This window comes from Mustelus asterias, chromosome 31 (assembly GCF_964213995.1).
Source record: "Mustelus asterias chromosome 31, sMusAst1.hap1.1, whole genome shotgun sequence".
NCBI lineage: Eukaryota > Metazoa > Chordata > Chondrichthyes > Carcharhiniformes > Triakidae > Mustelus > Mustelus asterias.
The window spans coordinates 4,344,892-4,366,039 of record NC_135831.1 but is presented as its reverse complement, the minus strand read 5'-3'; the positions used below and the strand labels follow the sequence as shown (position 1 = coordinate 4,366,039).

The 21,148-nt window shown below is 46.4% G+C and overlaps 1 protein-coding gene across 1 annotated transcript; it reads left to right on the top strand.

The window, feature by feature from the left end:
* Positions 1 to 642: 642 nt before the first annotated feature.
* On the top strand, positions 643 to 20,881 carry LOC144481690 (interferon-induced very large GTPase 1-like). Its single transcript, XM_078200825.1, has 4 exons — positions 643 to 776; positions 6,724 to 7,048; positions 8,478 to 8,573; positions 14,179 to 20,881. Exons 2-4 carry the CDS (start codon positions 6,745 to 6,747, stop codon positions 18,909 to 18,911), a joined length of 5,133 nt encoding a protein of 1,710 aa, XP_078056951.1. The 5' UTR covers positions 643 to 776; positions 6,724 to 6,744; the 3' UTR covers positions 18,912 to 20,881.
* The last annotated feature ends 267 nt before the right edge of the window (positions 20,882 to 21,148 follow it).

The window sequence follows — 21,148 nt, the reverse complement described above, 5'->3', positions numbered from 1 at the left end:
GTCAGCATCGAAGCATCAGGACCCTTGCGATGAGTCCCCTGGTAGTCCCCCCTCCGTCACGATCTCCCCTCCATGCATAGCCTGCCCCCCCCGCCCCATCTGCTGACCAACCCCCCCTTGCAGAGCTTCCCCCTGCATAAGCACCTCCCCGACCGTCATTGTGCATACCCCTCCCGTATTGCCCCACCCCCTTGGCCCTGCCCCAGAACACTTCCAGGTGGACACTCCAAGGCTGGTACTGCCCGATGGGCACTGCCATGCCCCCCGATTTTCCCCCCCCCCCTCCCCACTGGCATGGCATGATGTCACACCGGGGAGGCTGGATGAAGCTATGCAGGAGCAGTTAAGTTCTTTTAAGTTAGATTGATTTTATGTTAATAAGCTTCGCGTCCTTTCTGTTCGTGAAGCTGTTCTTGCTGGAAAAACAGGGCTGGGGGATACAAAACCGATTTGCGCTGTTTTTTATGCTCGCCCGCTATCTTCCTGGCTTGTCACACAGAGCAACCACACGGCAAGCCGCTAAGATCATGCATACTGTTTTTATACAGTAACTTTTTCCAAAGGGGTGGAGCTAGAGAGCAGCATCCTGATCAACTGTAATTGAAACAGAAACTGAAATATTTACTGGAAAACATGTGTTGAAGCTGAAATGCAAGGTCCCTGGGTCAACTATATTAGATCTTACGCAAATACTAGTCATTTCAGCCGAGAACAGGAGCTGACGCCCAGAGTAACATTCTGATGCCTGACAAAGGAGGAAACAGTTCATGATTTAGGTGAGTGACCGATTATTTCTATGCAGTGAATTCTAGTGGAGATCACTAAATTTCATCTTGGTGACCTCAGTGAGGTGGAAATCTACTTTTAGGTTTGTTCAGTGAATTGTCAGTGTGATTAAAATACCTGTGGAGTACAGGGGTTAGTGCTGCTGCCTCACAGCGCGGAGTCTGCACGTTCCCCCCGTGTCTGCGTGGGATTCCTCCGGGTGCTCCGGTTTTCTCCCACAGTCCTGATGTGGAGTTGCCGGCGTTGGACTGGAGTGGGCACAGTAAATAGTCTCACACCACCAGGTTAAAGTCCAACAGGTTTATTTGGTGGCATGAGCTTTCGGAGCATTGCCCCTTCACCAGGTGAGGTCAGTCAGTCACCTGATGAAGGGGCAACACTCCAAAAGCTCGTGCTACCAAATAAACCTGTTGGACTTTAACCTGGTGTTGTGAGACTACTTACTGTGCCTCCCACAGTTTGAAAGACATGCTGGTTGGGGTGCATCGGCCATGCTAAATTCTCCCTCAGTGTTACCCGAACAGGCGCCGCAGTGTGGCGACTAGGGGATTTTCACAGTAACTTCATTGCAGTGTTAATATAAGTTAATATAAATTCTCCCTCAGTGTTGCCTGAACAGGCACCGGAGTGTGGTGACTGGGGGATTTTCACAGTAACTTCATTGCAGTGTTAATATAAGTTAATATAAATTCTCCCTCAGTGTTACCTGAACAGGCACCGGAGTGTGACGACTAGGGGATTTTCACAGTAACTTCATTGCAGTGTTAATGTAAGCCTACTTGTGAGACTAATAAATAAATTAATAAAAAAATTAAATTACCTGTGCTGCAATACTTGTTCAGTACTTACTGTAAATTGGTTCCTGGTTAAGGTTAACGCGTGGAGTGATAATTAGAGGGAGGAATAGAGGGTTACACTGATACATAGAAACATAGAAAAACTACAGCACAAACAGGCCCTTCGGCCCACAAGTTGTGCCGAGCACATCCCTACCTTCTAGACCTACCTATAACCCTCCATCCTATTAAGCTCCATGTACTCATCCAGGAGTCTCTTAAAAGACCCTATTGAGTTTGCCTCCACCACCACTGACGGCAGCCGATTCCACTCACCCACCACCCTCTGTGTGAAAAACTTACCCCTAACATCTCCCCTGTACCTACCCCCCAGCACCTTAAACCTGTGTCCTCTCGTAGCAGCCATTTCCACCCTGGGAAAAAGCCTGACAGTCCACCCAATCTATGCCTCTCAACATCTTATACACCTCTATTAGGTCTCCTCTCATCCTTCGTCTCTCCAAGGAGAAAAGACCGAGCTCCCTCAGCCTATCCTCATAAGGCATGCCACTCAATCCAGGCAACATCCTTGTAAATCTCCTCTGCACCCTTTCAATCTTTTCCACATCCTTCCTATAGTGAGGCGACCAGAACTGAGCACAGTACTCCAAGTGGGGTCTGACGAGGGTCTTATATAGCTGCATCATTATCCCCGGACTCCTAAACTCAATCCCTCGATTGATGAAGGCCAGCACACCATACGCCTTCTTAACCACCTCCTCCACCTGCGGGGCCGATTTCAGAGTCCTATGGATCCGGACCCCAAGGTCCTTCTGATCCTCTACAGTACTAAGAGTCTTTCCCTTTATATTGTACTCCTTCATCCCATTTGTCCTAACAAAATGGACCACGACGCATTTATCTGGGTTGAAGTCCATCTGCCACTTCTCCGCCCAGTCTTGCATCCTATCTATGTCCCTCTGTAACTTCTGACATCCCTCCAGACTATCCACAACCCCACCAACCTTCGTGTCGTCGGCAAACTTACCAAACCATCCCTCCGCTTCCTCATCCAGGTCATTTATGAAAAGGACAAACAGCAAAGGTCCCTGAACAGATCCCTGGGGCACACCACTGGTGACCGACCTCCATTTAGAAAAAGACCCATCTATACCCACTCTCTGCCTCCTTTGGGCAAGCCAGTTCTGGATCCACCGGGCAGCAGCCCCTTGGATCCCATGCCCTCTCACTTTTTCTAGAAGCCTTGCATGGGGGACCTTATCGAACGCCTTGCTAAAATCCATATAAACCACATCTACCGCCTTCCCTTCGTCAATGTGTTTAGTCACATTTTCAAAGAACTCCACCAGGCTCGTAAGGCACGATCTGCCCTTGACAAAGCCATGCTGAGTATTCTTGAGCATACTAAACCTCTCTAAATGCTCATATATCCTGTCCCTCAGGATCTTCTCCATCAGTTTACCAACCACTGAGGTTAGACTCACTGGCCGGTAATTTCTTGGGCTATCCCTATTCCCCTTCTTGAAAATAGGAACCACGTCCGCAATCCTCCGGCACCTCTCCCGTCTCCATCGATGACGCAAAGATCATCGCCAGAGGCTCTGCAATCTCCTCCCTCGCCTCCCACAGAAACCTGGGGTACATCCCATCTGGACCCGGCGACTTATCTATCTTGATGCCATTCAAAGATTCCAGCACAACCTCTTTCTTAAAGTCCACATACTCAATCCTTTCAGTCCACCGCACGCCCGCAGTACATCCACCAGGTCCTTCTCTGTGAAAACCGAAGCAAAATACTCATTGAGCACCTCTGCCATTTCTACTGGTTCCGTACAGACTTTCCCGCCTTCACATTTTATAGGCACTATTCCGTCACGTCTCATCCTTTTACTCTTCACATATTTATAGAACGCCTTAGGGTTCTCCTTAATCCTACCTGCCAGGGCCTTCTCGTGACCCCTTCTGGCTCTCCTAATTTCCTTCTTTAGTCCCTTCCTACAAGCCGTATACTCTTCTAAATCCCTATCTTCGCCAAGCTCTCTGAGCCTTTTGTACGCTTTCCTTTTCTTCTCGACTAGGTCCCGCACAGCTTTCGTGCACCACGGTTCCTTTAACCGACCAACACCTCCCTGTCTGCTCGGAATGTTGTCCTGTAGAACTCTAGACAGACATTCCTTGAAAAACTGCCACCTCTCTTCAGTACATTTCCCCGAGAATACCTCCTTCCAATTTACTCCTCTAATTTGCTGTCTCATGTCTTCATATTTCCCCTTACTCCATATAAACACTTTCCTAACTTGCCTGATCCTCTCTTTTTCCAATGCAAGCATAAAGGAGATAGAGTTATGATCGCTATCCCCAAGATGCTCTCCCACTGAGAGATCTGACACCTGTTCAGGTTCATTGGTCAGTATCAGATCAAGTACAGCCTCTCCTCTTGTAGGCTTGTCCACATGCTGTGTCAGGAAACTCTCCTGAACACACCTAACAAACTCTTCCCCCTCCAATCCCCTTACCCTAGGGATATTCCAATCTATGTTTGGGAAATTAAAGTCTCCCATCACAACAACGGAAATTAAAGTCTCCCATCACAACAATTAGATGTGGAAAGACTGGAGATGGTTCGAGTGAAGCATGAATGTCACTTTGGACTGGTTACATCGAATAGCCTGTTTCTGTGCCGTGCACTCTGTGTAATCCCTCTGTAACCTGGTTGTGTTTAATCAGAGACCAGGTACAGGGATAAGAAAATTCAAATCCCAATTGATCTAAAGTTCATGTGAAGCAGTTTGTTTTCTCCAAGATCATTGGAGTAACGTTTATAATTCCATTCTTGCCATGTTTCCAGGTTAATGAGTTTTCCAAAATGCTGACTCTGGGAGATGGGGCTGGGTGGAGAAAGGGAGGATGGAGGCCCAGGGTCAGGAGATGGCGAAGGGAATTCAAGACTGCAGAATAGGATTCAGGACTGGGGAGTGATGAGGGAGAGATAGAGTGGGGAAATGGGACCCAGTGATTGAGTGTTGGAGTGAGGGAATGCAGTATTCCTTCACAGTGGTGCGATCAAAATCCTGGAACTCCTTTGCTACCAGCACTGTAGGGGTACCTACACCACATGGTCTGCACGGTTTAAGATGGCAGTTCACCATCACTACCTTCTCAAGGGGCAATTAAGAATGGGCAATAACACTGGCCTAGCCTGGAACACCCAAATCCCATGAATGAATGAAATGTTGGGGACATGGGATTAGGGGAAAGAAAATTGAAGATGGGTGCAGTAGGTGAGTGCTTTGGGCTACAGGGTGTGGTTGAGCAGTTCCATGTTGGAATTGTCACTCAACTTTCCCCCTAGCATGGCTGCAGCCCTGCCTTATGTCCAATGTCTCATCACGTGCTGATCCCAACTCTGTGCTGTACTCCAAAGCCATTTAACTTCTTCTGTGAAGCCATTTAACTTCCTCTGGCATTGCTGTCACGTCCTCACAGCCAAACTCCAGTAGCAAACTCCTGGCCACCTACTCCCATTCCCATCTCATAGAAATCATAGAAACCCTACAGTACAGAAAGAGGCCATTCGGCCCATCGAGTCTGCACCGACCACAATCCCACCCAGGCCCTACCCCCACACATTTTACCCACTAATCCCTCTAATCTATGCACCCCAGTACACTAAGGGGCAATTTTAGCATAGCCAATCAACCTAACCCACACATCTTTGGATTGTGGGAGGAAACTGGAGCTCCCGGAGGAAACCCACGCAGACACGAGGAGAATGTGCAAACTCCACACAGACAGTGACCCAAGCCGGGAATCGAACCCAGGTCCCTGGAGCTGTGAAGCAGCAGTGCTAACCACTGTGCTTAGAGACTTAGAGGCTGAGAGACTACAGTTTAAAATTCAGTCTGAGACGATTCATCAAGGTGTTTGTGGTATTCGTTTGGTGTGGTGTCTTGTACTTCTGGTGCTCTTCAAACAACGTTGTGGATATACAAACCTCTTGACCCTCTGTGGAAGCAAAGCGTCTCTCCTCCTATTTATTTCTACCATTAAGGCCTCCAGGCCTACAACAGTGAAACAGGGGCTCTCTCTCTCTCTACGTTGGTGTTCTATTTTCACTGGTTTAGAACTGCAGTGTTCTACAGGTAGAGTGTCTCAAAACCAGCAACGTTGGAACCGAGTCTGTACTGGATTTCGGATCTTCCCTCTTTTCAGGTGAGGCGGTTCGGGCTGGATTGGGTTGGGAATGTAGTGATATTTTAATTCATTCCAGGGATCTGGGCGTCGCTGGATAGGCCAGCATTTTATTGCCCAACCCTAATCGCCCTCGTGTGTTGAGGGTGTGTTTTTCAATTAAGGATGGCAAAGAGCAGTTTTTGAAATAAATGGAGAGAATGCTGCAAGGTAAGCCACACTATTCTGTGCAGCTTCTTTAGACCCATCAGTGTTGCTCTGCAGGTAGTGTGACAGAAGATCTGTTTTTTTTGCAGGTAAATGAGTTCTTGCTGCACTTCAATGAAGCATGGTGGGTGCAGCTTCAAGGAATTTCCCAGCCATTCAATTAGACCAAAGATATCAGTGAGCAGGGAAAGTGATCCAGGCGATAGCAGGTTTAAAAATGTTTCAGGTGTCGCTGGTTTCTGAATAGCCGGATTTGAGACGCTTTACACCTGTAACTGACATTTATCATGTAAGCTGCTGCTGATAGAGTTCACTTTATTTATCAGGAGCAGCTTAGTGTCACTCCATGCAGATTTTCTTTAAGCGGGACAGACTGCTGTTAAGAAGAGCAGAGCAGGCTGCTCCTACCATGAGCTTTCTTTGCGAATGCTGCTCAGCTCTCTGCTGACTGCTGAGGCAGCCAGCAGTGCAGGCCCTGCTCACGCCAAAGCTACAATCAAGTATGAGCATGGGCAGATCATGGACTGCCACCACCTTTTCAAGGGAGGAGCAATAAATGCTGGCTTTTGCCAGAGATGCCCACATCACTTAAATATATTTTTTAAATTTAGTTTTTAATTTTCACTGGCAACGTGGGGGCATGATTGAGTTTGTGGCTAGGAACCAGATTATACAATATCATAGCAGACCAAAATGCAACACAGAATGGTTATTCAGCCATTGACTTTGCATTTCCTTGTAGGTGTTGTTAATTGGCTGGAGAATGGCTGGAGAACACAGTCCGTCAGAGATTCTACGGAAAATACGGAGAAAGCTCATGAACATTCTTAAAGAGCAACCAAACATTATCCTCGATGAGTTGGATGCGGCGCTCATCATAACACTGGATGAGTATAATCAGATAGATGGAATCGCAGACTCCATGGAAAAAATCAGAAAACTGATAAACATTGTGGTTCAGAAGGGAGAGGCAAGTTGTGAGAACTTTCTAGAGGTTCTGCAAAGCTTACAGGGTGAATTCCCAGGATTCGATGATTTATTGTCTGACTTTAATCCTGCAACAAAAGGTAAGTGTTTGCATTTACTAAATTAACAATTAGATTGCAAGATTACAGGGGAAACTTGTATCCTTGCTAATGGCACATTTGGTGGTGGGGAGCATTTAATCAGGCAGAGGGAGACCCTGACCACTTCCCACTTCTACACTGATTAGATCCTTGATATTTCAGCAAATGCAGGCCAAGGGCCAGTCATGTGGGGAGCACAATAAGCAAATCCATACGGTGTCTCTTGTGGGTTCCCAGAACAATGTGTCCCACATCCAAAGGCACTCAGTTCCTGAGTGAGGACTCTGGTATCAGGAAGGGGAGAAGAAACTGCTGAGAACCACCACCCTGCCCTTGCTGCTGACCCCTATCCTCTCCTCTCCCCACGACACACCTCCTGCCATCACTCACCTGTGGCTCAGGATGCATCGGGCGATACTGAGCCCAGGGCGGGTGTTGTACCGGCAGCAGCCACCACCTCTCGGTGGTCCTGCTGTTCCAGCTTCCGGCCTCTGATTGGTCAGCAGCTCTTGGCTGACTTCCGGCCCTGGGGTCCTTGATCCCAGAGGAAGGTCAGCCAGTCAAGTGCCTGAATGGAACAAGATGCACCAGACCTTCATGATTAGAGGTGATGAAAGACTCTCTCCAGCTGTCCAGCGAGCCACGGAGACCCCGTTTCCTTCGACGAGATTATGCACTCCGACTCTGACTCTAAGTGGTGCATTTTCCTGTTCTGCCTGCCACACGAATCGGAGCGGGTGAGGGACGGACCATGGGAATTGACCTCCGGTGGGATTTTCCGGTTTTGGGGCGAGTGTGGCTGTAAAATCCCGCCCAATGCTTGACGTTTTAACCAAAAGGTGAAATTCTACCTTTAGTAGTCAGGATGAGATACAATTCCTGATCCTTTCAGTCTTTTTGTGGCCAAATATTTGATTAAATTAAATATCTGCCTGCAACCATTTTCTACTGTGTCCTTAATCTTCCAGCTGATAAGTACTGACATTGTTAAACAGCTTTTGATTTACAGAAGGTGTTTGGAAAGATAACGTTAAGGGATATGGGGTATCCTTCTCTCCCAGTTTTACTGCTGTTCCATTTTAAGGTACACCAGATGAGTTCGGACCAGTATCCTTCTCTTCCAGTTTTACTGCTGTTCCATTTTAAGGTAGACCAGATGAGTTTGGACCATCATCTTTCTCTCCCAGTTTTACTGCTGTTCCATTTTAAGGTACACAAGACCAGTTCGGGACCAATATCCTTATTTCCCAGTTTTTACTCTTCTGGGTATATGGGGTTATGTTGCATCAGCCTTGATCTCACTGAGTGGTAGAACAGGTGAGAAGGGTAAATGGTCTTCTCCTGATCTGATATTCTTTACCTCCTGGGGAAATAGTGCTGTTTCAATGCATTGTACAGTTTGTAAGACCTGTTTGTACTCCTCCTTCAGGTGAATCTCGGCACACTAATGTAAACGGGAACCCCGCTGCCGAGAAGCCTTTGCTCAATCAGGAACAAAGAAACAAACAAACAATCGGAATAACAGGTACATCGCATAAGTAATCACCAAGGCAACTAACGACAACTTATTCCGTTGACTGATATAGGTCTCTGCAAAGGTTCGACTGCAATCTATACAATAGTGGGGTTGTTTATGAATCAACCCTCTTTCCTGAACCCACTGGTTCACAATTCTAATGGACATAATAGACACGTTTGCAAAAACTCTGGATTGAATTCACCTTGTGTGATGTTACAAACCAACAGGTTACCATGTTCCTGTGAAATTTCTTTGCTCGACATTGCAACAGAAGTTGAGGCTGATTTATTGTAAATGGGCTAACACTGTTTTGACAACGGAAAAGGAATTTCATATCTCAATTACAGAATTACAATTTAAACCACTCGGTCTTTTTAAGAAAGTAGGAACAGTGAGTTAGCAATTAGGATAACAGACCATGGTCTTGATCCAGAGTTGATAAATTTGGGGCATTTTAAAAATTTAGTCAAAAACACAACAGGCTCTAAGTGTCATAACAGTGTGAAAATGGGACTGTTCCACGGCGGTCTTTTAGGCGCGTCTACTCGGCACTGTAATCTTCCAGGACTCTGTCATAGCCCAATCCCACTCAGGCCCCACCCCCTTGGCACTGGCCTGGCACACTTATGGTGTCCAACTGGGCATTGCCAGGGTGCCAGGTAGGCACTGCCAGGCATGTACTGCCCAATGGCCACTGCTTGTCCATGCCCCTACCACCTGGGGGCTTCAATGGCCTTCAAGACCTCCCCCGCCCGCAGCGTGGCCATGGCGCCTGGTCTCAACATTTCCTCAGTTCTATGCTGAGGTACCTGCTGAATAAGCTCAGACTTACGCATCCTGGCTCAACCCACTTGCACTAAGAAGTGAACCAACGTGACTTAACATAAACCATTCAATATACATTTACAGGATTTTAAGGAAGACAGAACATTCAGAGGAATTTTTCACTGGTGTTATTAAAAGTTGGTCAGATAAAGAGGATCTCTCCAAGAGTTCAGAAAGCGGCTCATCTAACTTCCAAGCTAAAACTCGTATCAAATCTTTGTCAGACCACAGCCGGAATTTTACCCTCCCGCCCGCCTCGGGAGGAGCGAAGCCATAAAAATCCTGCCACTCTGCAGGGGGTCAGTGGGGGGAGGGAGGGAGAGGGGGCCCTGCTGCCACTCTGCAGTGATCGGTGGGGGGGGGGGGGGGGGAAGGAGAGAGAAGGGGGATTATTATGTACAATTCTAGTTGCCATATTATATTTAAAAATGAAGGGATGGTACCAGCTATGCAGGAAAGGATGAGCAGGCTGGGTCAGAGCTGTTTAAAAGTGCGAAAGGTTTTGTACAGGATAGGTACATAAAGAGCAGTACAGCACAGGATGTTTCCCCTTATGAAGAAGAACATAATCATAAGCCATCAAAATCAATAAATGATAGTCATCCAGAAAATCAACTGGCAACACTGAAGAAATTTCTTTACCCAAGAGTGTGCCGAAAATGTGAAATTCACTCTCGGCGAGAGTGGTTAAAGTGAATAGTATAGACACATTCAAGGGAAAGCTAAGAATCATACAGCGTAGAGGGAATAGAGAACGATGATAGATTGGGATAAGGAAAGGCAGGAGGGAGCTTTAGTGGAGCATAAACACCAGCATGGACCGATTGGGCCAGTGACCTGTTTCCGTGCTTGTACATTATGGGTGGTATTTTATCATTTTTTTGTCTAAGTGCTGGGCGGACTTGAAAGTGGGAGAGTTTCAGATCCGTCTTTTGGGCGTGTTTTTAGCCAAACCCCCCCCGCCACCGCCATATGCACTCTGCCTGCAAAATTCTGAGCGAGCCTGTGGGCGGGGCTTAACACACTCGGAAAGCCTGCAGAGGGAGGTAGTGCGCATGTGCAGGCCTCTGATGCTGGACATGCGCATTAGTAGTCGCAGGGGACTGCCATACAAAGAGAGAGCTGTCAGGGCCCTTCTGATGCAGGCAGCCTGAAGCAGCTCCTGGCCCCCCCACAATCGCGGGGGCCCACGGCCCGAGATACAGCCCCCGCCAGCCCCCCACCACCCAGACCAATCGCGGATCCCTCCTCCCACACCGATCACGGCCCTGCTACCCTTCCCTCACCAATCGCTGCAGAGTGGCAGTGGGCCCCCTTCTCTCTTCCTCCCCCCCCCCCCACTGATCACTGCAGAGTGGCAGTGGACCCCCGTATCCCTCCCTCCCCCAACCGATTGCTGCAGAATGGCAGTGGGCCCCCGTATCCCTCCCTCCCCCAACCGAACGCTGCAGAATGGCAGTGGGCCCCCGTATCCCTCCCTCCCCCCACTGATTCCTGCAGAGTGGCAGTGACCCCCGTATCCCTCCCTCCCCCCCACTGATCACTGCAGAGTGGCAGTGGGCCCCCTTCTCTCTCCCTCCCCCCACCGAACGCTGCAGAATGGTAGTGGGCCCCCGTATCCCTCCCTCCCCCCACTGATTCCTGCAGAGTGGCAGTGGCCCCATATCCCTCCCTCCCCCAACCGATTGCTGCAGAATGGCAGTGGGCCCCCTTCTCTCTCCCTCCCCCCACTGATTCCTGCAGAGTGGCAGTGGGCCCCCGTATCCCTCCCTTCCCCCACTGATCACTGCAGAGTGGCAGTGGACCCCCGTACCCCTCCCTCCCCCCACTGATTCCTGCAGAGTGGCAGTGGGCCCCCGTATCCCTCCCTCCCCCCACTGATCACTGCAGAGTGGCAGTGGGCTCCCTCTCCCTCCCCCCACCGATTGCCCATTAGCTCCGCCCCCACTGGCCACTCCTTCATTAGCTCCGCCCCCGCTGGCCACTCCTCCATTAGTCCTGCCCACTGGCCCCTCCCTCATTACAAAGAACAAGAACAAAGAACAATACAGCACAGGAACAGGCCCTTCGGCCCTCCAAGCCCGCGCCGCTCCCCGGTCCAGGATTGAATCCTGAATCCAGGATCCCCGCCCAATTTTCCAGCCTATCTACATCCTAATATCCTATCCACCGAGCTGTCCCTCACAGCTACGATGCTTTGTTCATCACAACCTATTAACTCACCCCCACCCCCCCATTCCAGACCATGTGATCTCTAGGGAGAGGCGAAAACCCAGAGTGAAAACCCCAGGGCCAATATGGGGAAAAAAAATCTGGGAAGTTCCTCTCCGACCCCCTGAGGCGACCGAAACGAGTCCAGGAGATCACACTGGCCCTGATCAGAAAATGCTTCCCAACCCTATTCATTTCCACTTCTGCTTTACGAACACCATCTGAATGTAGCTCCTCCCTCATTAGTCCCGCTCCCTGACCCTGCCCAGTGGGCATTGCCCAGGTGCCCGGTCAGCATTACCCAAGTCCCAGGGTGGCACTCCCCAAGGTCAACCCCTTTGCCCTCGGCCACCCCAGGGTGTCTCAATGGCCTCCGGTTCCACCGGTGAAGCCAATTCGACTGCTCCCCATTCATGGGGGGCACGTCTATTCCTCACCGGCGAGAACCTTTCCCGGCATGGCCATAAAGCGGGGGTCGGAGCGGGGGGGGGGACCCTGGACAATTGATTGCCGAGCTCGCTAATGCCACGTAAATACTACTTTAAATAAATTTCAATACATTAACCTGCCTCTCGTCCAGTTCCAGTGAGAGGCTGACCGTGCCATAAATCCGGCGCTCATAACATGGCGCCAGTCGCGAAAACTGGTGCCAATCGCTTTACGTCCCACTTCATGACCACGTCCCGCCTGAAAACGGGCGCAATGCAATGGTAACATCCCAGACTATATGTAATTCGTTGGTACGTGTCAAGAGATTTTTAGTCGTAAGGAAACGATGCAATTTTTACGGCGTAGGAAAAATAAACAGCTGGGTGAGTTTAAAGCTGATGGGCTAACAGGTAGCTAAGTAAGAAATGGGGCAAAGACGGGAATATGGAGTTCAGTCACAGAACAGCCATGATCTCACTGAATGGTTAACCAGGCTCGAGGGGCTGAATGGCCTTGCCCTGGACAATCTAATTGTTGTGACCCATAACAGAATGGAAGAAGGTGGTAGCATTTAGGCAGAGGGAGGTAATCATACATGAGGAACACTGTGGCCTCACTGTGTAAGTTGGATGGATTATCCCTGGTAAATTTTTCAGGTTGTAGAGATGCCGGCGTTGGACTGGGGTAAATACAGTAAGAAGTTTCACAACACCAGGTTAAAGTCCAACAGTTTTATTTGGTAGCACGAGCCACTAGCTTTCGGAGCACTGCTCCTTCATCAGGTGAGTGGGAGTTCTGTTCACAAACAGGGCATATAAAGACACAAACACAAATTTACAAAATAAGTTTGTCAGGTTACAGGGATGGGGCAGGGGAGAAGGCCTGGGTAAGATGCTCTCTCAGAGAGTTAGTGTAGGCTTGATGGGCTGAATGATCCCTCCTGCACTGTAGGGATTCTGAGCAGTGGAACTACTATTGATGCAGTTACATAGATAGAACAGAACAGACCCTTCGGCCCACGATGTTGTGGCGAGCTTTATCTGAAACCAAGATCAAGCTATCCCACTCCCTATCATCCTGGTGTGCTCCATGTGCCTATCCAATAACCGCTTAAATGTTCCTAAAGTGTCTGACTCCACTATCACTGCAGGCAGTCCATTCCACACTCCAACCACTCTCTGCGTAAAGAACCTACCTCGGACATCCTTCCTATATCTCCCACCACGAACCCTATAGTTATGCCCCCTTGTAATAGCTCTATCCACCCAAGTAAATAGTCTTTGAACGTTCACTCTATCTGTCCCCTTCATCATTTTATAAACCTCTATTAAGTCTCCCCTCAGCCTCCTCCGCTCCAGAGAGAACAGCCCTAGCTCCCTCAACCTTTCCTCATAAGATCTACCCTCCAAACCAGGCAGCATCCTGGTAAATCTCCTCTGCACTCTTTCCAGCGCTTCCACATCCTTCTTATAGTGAGGTGACCAGAACTGCACACAATATTCCAAATGTGGTCTCACCAAGGTCCTGTACAGTTGCAGCATATCCCCACGGCTCTTAAACTCCAACCCCCTGTTAATAAAAGCTAACACACTATAGGCCTTCTTCACAGCTCTATCCACTTGAGTGGCAACCTTTAGAGATCTGTGGATATGGACCCCAAGATCTCTCTGTTCCTCCACAGTCTTCAGAACCCTACCTTTGACCCTGTAATCCACATTTAAATTAGTCCTACCAAAATGAATCACCTCACATTTATCAGGGTTAAACTCCATTTGCCATTTTTCAGCCCAGCTTTGCATCCTATCTATGTCTCTTTGCAGCCTACAACAGCCCTCCACCTCATCCACTACTCCACCAATCTTGGTGTCATCAGCAAATTTACTGATCCACCCTTCAGCCCCCTCCTCTGTCTGCGTCAGAGGTTTCTGGGTTTGAAATAATCGATGTGGGAAGAGAAAAGCTCGAAACGTACACTCACCAGAATAGACAAGCATTTAATTATCAGGCGAATCTCCGCTTATAAACTTGGTGCAACTCAATGTAAATGATGAATCTTTGAAAAACTATGGTATTTCAAACAGGGAGAGACAATTACATCAGAAGTGCAGTGTGTTTACTGTTCACATTCTTATTTCTCATTTTACAGTCAAGGAAAATAATTTTCAAGAAGTGCTTTCCAAGCTGAAGCTGCAGAAATATTTCCAAGTGAAACTTTCTTTAAGCAAAATCCTTGAAATTGGCCCAGAATCCATGGAATGTGCAAAGCCTCAAAGCTTGGGAGAAGTACCGTGGTATTTTCTAAAGAAACTTATGATTCTCAACCTGACAGCCAGAAATATCAGATGCTCAGCAGATATTCCTCAAGACAAAACAGCAACTGTTGATAAAGCAAACCTTTCCAACCTTTTTGATATCCCGCTGAAAGATGCTGGTGAATCGTGCAATCCCCTGGATGTCATTACCGCAGTATTCCTTTGCGCTGATAGTTCCCTGCAGCAAGAGATGCTGATGAAGATGTCCATGTGTCAGTTTGCTTTGCCTCTATTATTGCCAGACTACAGTAAGGACAGCACCACCCTACTGCTGTGGGCCATGCGATTCATTGTGAAAAAGTGGAGACCTCAGTCACTGGAAGCAAGTAAAGGATTCAAAGAGGCAACTATGGCAACCACTCCGATGCATGTGATTTCATTTATTCGTCTGGGTAGGTGCACAACATCCAAATCAAAGGTTCTTAATGCAGTGTTAAGTAACCCACACCATCATCACAACTTCTTTATCAATCACGGCATGGAATGTGGTGACATTCCTCGTAAAATTTCAGATGGTCTAGTTGAGTTCTGCTGGTATCTCCCTTGTGGTAAGAGAAATATTGATATCTTCACAGAACCGCTTCTCATTGCCAATCTCCGTGGGGATGCAAATGGTCTACACTCTCAAGTTCACTTCTTGGCCAAGGTGTCTTCAGCAGTCTTTATATTTGTTGATCAGATAGGTACTGATGAGTTTGCATTCCTGGAATCCATTGCAGAATTGCAAACGCGATTCTTCCTAATCCTCAATCCACAACCTGCCCAGCAGGACGAGACAAGCAGCTTCCTCCAGAAACTCGCTCCATTAATGAAACTGGAACGGAATCATATCATCATCAAAAATAAAAGCATGAATGCATCAGAGTTTGTTGAAGAAATCCAGTTGAGCATCAAGAACGCTCTGGGAGATGTGACTGACCTAATGAGCATTGAGAAAATGGCTGATGTTGCTCGTGAGTTAGAAATATCTGTCGATGAAGATGAGCCAAGGTGCCAACGCACTAAAGAAGTGGCCGAGGAAATCACTGGTGCCTTGAAAGACGTGCAAAGCGTAGCAGAGTACAAAATCCAAAAACTACCTTTACAAGGAGAGCTCTGGAAAAAATGGTCCAAGCTCGGCAAGGAGCTTTGTCGTCAGAGAAGGCGTGGAGATAAGCCTGTTGAAATGTACAACAGTGAACTCAGACTTGAACAAACAAATCTGCGGAAGCAACAGCTAGAATATGATATTACTGAAAACCTTTCTGAGTTTGTCACTGAAATGGTAAATATGAACAATGATGAAAGACACTCCTTCCTGCAATGGATCAAATATCTTCTTGACGCCACCACACGGCAAGAGCTTTCTGAATTACGTGAGAAGTATAAACAACAGTATAAAGCTTCACCTGGTACAAGTGAAGAGCTCACGGAACTCGACAAACAAATATCGGACAGTTCTCTGGGGCTAGAACATTTCATGCGAGAAATAGGACAGATTTATGAAGCTGAGGTAACGTTAGTCCAGGAAAATATTCTGCCAAAAAATAAACACCAGTATACGTCACTTCCCAGCATTGCTGCTGATCTTATGATAGATGGCTTTCCACTTGAACTTTTAGATGGCGATGCTTCCAGTATATCAGAACAATGGGTCAGTGCTGTGCTCACAAACCTTTCGGAGAAACTAGGACCAAATACCAGGATGGTTGTTTTAACTGTACTGGGTGTACAGAGCACGGGGAAGTCTACTCTCTTGAACACAATGTTTGGTTTGCAGTTTGCAGTGAGCAGTGGGAGATGTACAAGAGGAGCCTTCATGCAGTTGATTAAAATTACAGGAGAGCTGAAAGAGGAGACTGGCAGTGAGTACCTGATGATTATTGACACAGAAGGGTTAAAAGCTCCAGAGCTAACGAAGCTGGAGGACAGCCATGAGCACGACAATGAGCTCGCAACTCTGGTTGTTGGATTGAGTGACGTCACATTAGTCAACATGGCCATGGAAAACTCTTCCGAAATGAAGGATGTCTTGCAAATTGTGGTGCACGCCTTCCTGAGGATGAAAGAAGTTGGACACAAACCAAACTGTCAGTTTGTTCATCAAAACGTGGGAGAGGTCTCGGCACATGATCAGAACATGAGAGACAGGAAACACCTCCTGGATCAGTTAAATGAAATGACAAGGGCGGCAGCAAAGATGGAAAAGAAAGGAAACACGTTCACAGAATTTTCAGATGTCATGGAATACGATCCTGAAAAAAACAACTGGTACATTCCAGGCCTGTGGCACGGTGTTCCTCCCATGGCACCAGTAAACACTGGCTACAGTGAAAACATATTCGAACTGAAGAAATATCTGTTTGATTTGTTTAAACAGCGCAAAGGAAGAAAAAACCCATTTACAATTCACCAATTCACAGAGTGGATGAAGAGTTTATGGAATGCGGTCAAATATGAAAATTTCATTTTCAGTTTCCGGAACAGTCTGGTTGCAGATGCTTACAGCCAGCTCAGTCTGAAGTACTCAGAGTGGGACTGGCAGTTTAGGAAAACCATGCATTCCTGGGTTGAAAAGGCTGAGAATAATATCGACAATCATCCTCTGAATCAGCTTGACGGTCTGTATCAGACTCTGATTCAAGAATCAAATACCATCCTCCAGACTCAAAAACGAATGGTTCTCTACCATCTGGAACAATATTTCAACAGCAAAGCAGAGAACATCCACCTTGTGGAGAAATTCAAAACTGACTTCACCTTGAGTGCTGAGAGTTTGCGAAATGAGCTTGGGATTTATAGCAGGCAGAGATGTGACATTGCAATTCAGAGACGTAAAGGCATGGACAAACTGATTAACATACAGACTGAGTATCAGGCAACTATTCAGAAACAGGTCAGCGAACTTTTACAAAACTGTAAACAGTCAGAGACTGAACTCGATGACAGTTTTCTGGAGGAAAAATTTGAAAAGATGTGGAGAGACACGGTGAAACCACTGCAGGGAATGTCATTCAAAAAACATGACATTGAAATGGAGTTTGAAAATCAACTGAGACAAAGTCTACAACATCGGGGGAGTGCTGTGTGTCAGAGATTAGATACAGCTGGAAAATTGTCTGCAAAAGGAAACGGTCCTTTTGTAGTTATCAAGAATCATATCGAAAAGAGTTTTTGCCACAGAATTTGGGGGTTTTTCAGAAGTTCAGGTAGGAATGAATTGCAAGTGTTTGCAGATTGCTTAATACGATGTTGTGAGGTATTTGCACAGGACAAGGTTAAAGCAAAAGTTGATTTTGATCAAACTTACTGTCAGTTGTTGCTGAAAAAAATTGATGAATATTTAAACATTACAAAACGTCACTTTCAAAGTAATGCTGACTTTGAGGTGGATATTAAGCTGCATACATGTGGACACGTCTTGCCAACTTTCCAAAAGATGCATGAAGATTTCTTTAGAGAGAATGATCCACTGACTCGTCTGGAAGAAATGAAAAGTGCCTACTATTCCACTTTTAAAGATCTTTACCATGAGAAAGATCAAAGTCAGAAAAGGGCTCAGGCTTTGTGCAGTAACTGCCTCCAACCAGCCCTGCGGAATGCCATTGACAAAAAGCTTGGTGTGGAGATTGTTGAGGATGTAAAAGCCAGCTGTACAAACCATGAACTGAGCAGCAGAGCCTATCTCCAAGCTGTGATTTTACTGGAATTGCTGGAAGAGCACCGTGTGGAAAATTACATACAGTACATTACAAACTATGAGGACTTTGCAAAAGAGTGGATCAGGAAAAGAATAATAAAGAATTACACAGAAGGAAATAAAATTACAGGGATTGCTACAAAAATAATCCAAGCTTTGATCCGAAAGGCAAAAGGTGCCATCGAACAAGCAACAGCGACTGAGAAGGAAAATGTGTCAGAATTTTTAACAGAATTTTGTAATATTTTGAGGGATGATTTTGTGATTGACAAGGGGAGTTTAGAAATTGTACTCTTTCAAAATGCCACCACAGCCAGTGAATTTGCAGCTGCTGTTGTTGCAGCCCTGGATGACGTGGAGCAGGAACTCATTTTGGGCTTTCATGAAAACTATGACATCAAGGAAATTCTGCCTCGCCTGCCCGTGAAGCCGGATGAAGAAATCTTCCGCCAAGTTCTCGGCTGTGGGAAGATGTGTCCATTCTGTGGAGTTCCTTGTGAACGAGGAGGCTCGGGACACAAGGAGCATTTTGCTGCAACACATCGGCCCAAGGGTCTGCATCAATATCGCTATGAATCCAGTGAAAAACTTGTAGCAACAGTGTGCACGTCTTCAGTGGCATCTGATGGTTCATTCCGCTGTGCAGCAACACAATATGAATATCATCTCTTCAAAGACTACCGCAGTGTAAATGATGATTATGCTTCCTGGGATATCCCACCAGACACCAGCATCCAAACAGCAGCCTACTGGAAATATGTCCTGTGTACCTTTAATAAAGAGTTTGCTGAGGCTTACAAGGCCAAAAAGGCTGATATCCCTGCTGACTGGAAAACTATACAAAAGGAAACCATAAAAGCAGAGCTAAAGAAAACATATAATATGTGAACAAAAATATTAGGCAACTGGAACAGTGTGAGATGAAATATTCAGACATTCACTCTCAATGCCACTCACAATAACTCAGTCACAGGACAGCACTAACTCCATTGTTTCACAGGAGGGTTGTCATCAGAAACAGCGCTAAAAAAAACTACTGATCGAAACTGCCTCGTCTGGTAGTTACAGGAGTCAGTTGTCCCTCTCAGGATCAACGCGTACACTGTGGTAATCTTTATGTCTGCTTATAATTTGCTTTAAATGTATTGTAATGTTGTAGCTGCAGTAGTTTAAAGGGAGCTCTGCTCAGCCCGTGCCAGAATAATGACCAAAGTAAGATGGGTTGTCGTGAGCCGAACCAAATCAATGTGTCTTCATTCTGAAAGCCTGTTTAAATTATCCTGAAATGTTTCAGTAAAGCTGATAATGGATCAACCTGTGCCCTAAATAGCTCACATTCATGTCCTGCTTTACAGGACATTGCTTTGACTCCTGCTGGTAAAAATTAAGTTACAGATTGGTTAGCATTCATTGTCCATCCCTAATTGCCCTCATGAAGGGTGGTGGTGGTGGGCACATTAGAGTGGGTACAGAGGAGAGTTACAAGGTGCTGTCAAGAAGGGAGAAGCCATTTGGAAAAATTGGATAGACACCAAAAGGGTTGTAAGCTAAATACAGACATATAATATACACATTAAATATGGAGTTAAAACAATTTCCCTGACAAAATTAAATTGCTGGATGGCACTTACTCTCTCCTTGTCTTTTTGGGTTTGTTTCCTTTGGGACAGAGAAGGCTGAGGGGAGATTTAATTGAGCAGTATTAACGTGAAGAGCCTGGACAGAGTGGATAGAAAGGACCTATTTCTCTTAGCAGAGATTAAAAATAATTGGTGAGATTGGGGAGAAGTTTGTCCACCCAGGTGGTTGTGGGGATCTGGTAGTCACTGCCTAAAATGATGTTAGAGGCAGAAGTACTCACTGCAGTAAAAATAAAGAGGCATTGACAGTACCATAACCTACAAGCCCACTGATCAATGGCTGGAATTAAGCTGTGAAAGTGTTAATAATCACACAAGTTTAAAAACCACATAAGCTGCAATGAGAGAGACCACCATTAAAGTCTACTCAGATAAGCCTCAAGGCCTAGTCACAAAGGAGAATATAGGTTGGTTTATCTAACAAAGGTCCTTAGGCTGTAAGAATTTGTACATGGGAGAGGCGATTGATATATCCAAACTCAGACACAAGCTGTGATGTTAAGGATAACTTGTAACAATAATAAATTAGGTCAGCTAATATGTTCAAACATTTACACTGATTGGATATTATAATTAACGGTAGTGGTTGGTTTTAACATTTGTATCTTATGCATGATGGTTGTGAGTGAATATATAATTCCTCTAAGGAACTACAAAAGGGCGTGAATGTAGCCCAATCCATCATGCAAACCAGCCTCCCATCCATTGACTCTGTCTACACTTCCCGCTGCCTCAGGAAAAGCAGCCAGAATAATCAAGGACCCCACGCACCCTGGACATTCTCTCTTCCACCTTCTTCCTTCGGGAAAAAGATTCAAAAGTCTGAGGTCACGCACCAACCGACTCAAGAACAGCTTCTTCCCTGCTGCTGTCAGACTTTTGAATGGACCTACCTCGCATTAAGTTGATCTTTCTCTACACCCTAGCTATGACCGTAACACTACATTCTGCACTCTCTCGTTACCTTCTCTACAATGGTATGCTTTGTCTATATAGTGCGCAAGAAACAATACTTTTCACTGTATGTTAATACATGTGACAATAATAAATCAAATCAAATATGCCTTGATTGGTGCATGTTAATTACTTGTAATCAAATCTGAAAGCATATCTGCTTGCGTAATCCTGAATTCTGTACTCTGGCTGGCTGACCCTCCAGCTAGCTTTCAGGGTCCTTGTTATGTGGATCAAATAAACAGCTGTGTGTGAAAAACTTCTCGCCTCGGTCTGACTGCTTAAAGGGAACAAAGTTGTAATAACACCAAAAAGCCCCACAGCAAGCTGGACGGTTCTTTCTTAGTTGACATGGACATGATGGGCCAAATGGCCTACCTCTGCTCAGTAAAGTTTAGTTTCTGTATTTCTTCTTGAGCTGTTGTAATCACCATGGTGCAGGTACTCTCACTGTATTCTCTTGTCCTTCTAAGCAGTGACGAGCATGGGTTTGGGTGTTTCTGCTTGACTTGCTGATGTGTATCATTGATA

Coding starts and splice junctions, on each gene's coding strand:
- LOC144481690 (XM_078200825.1), top strand. CDS start 6,745: ATGGCTGGAGAACACAGTCCGTCAGAGATTCTACGGAAAATACGGAGA. Junction 7,049..8,477: donor CTTTAATCCTGCAACAAAAG/GTAAGTGTTTGC, acceptor CTCCTCCTTCAG/GTGAATCTCGGCACACTAAT. Junction 8,574..14,178: donor ACAAACAATCGGAATAACAG/GTACATCGCATA, acceptor CTCATTTTACAG/TCAAGGAAAATAATTTTCAA.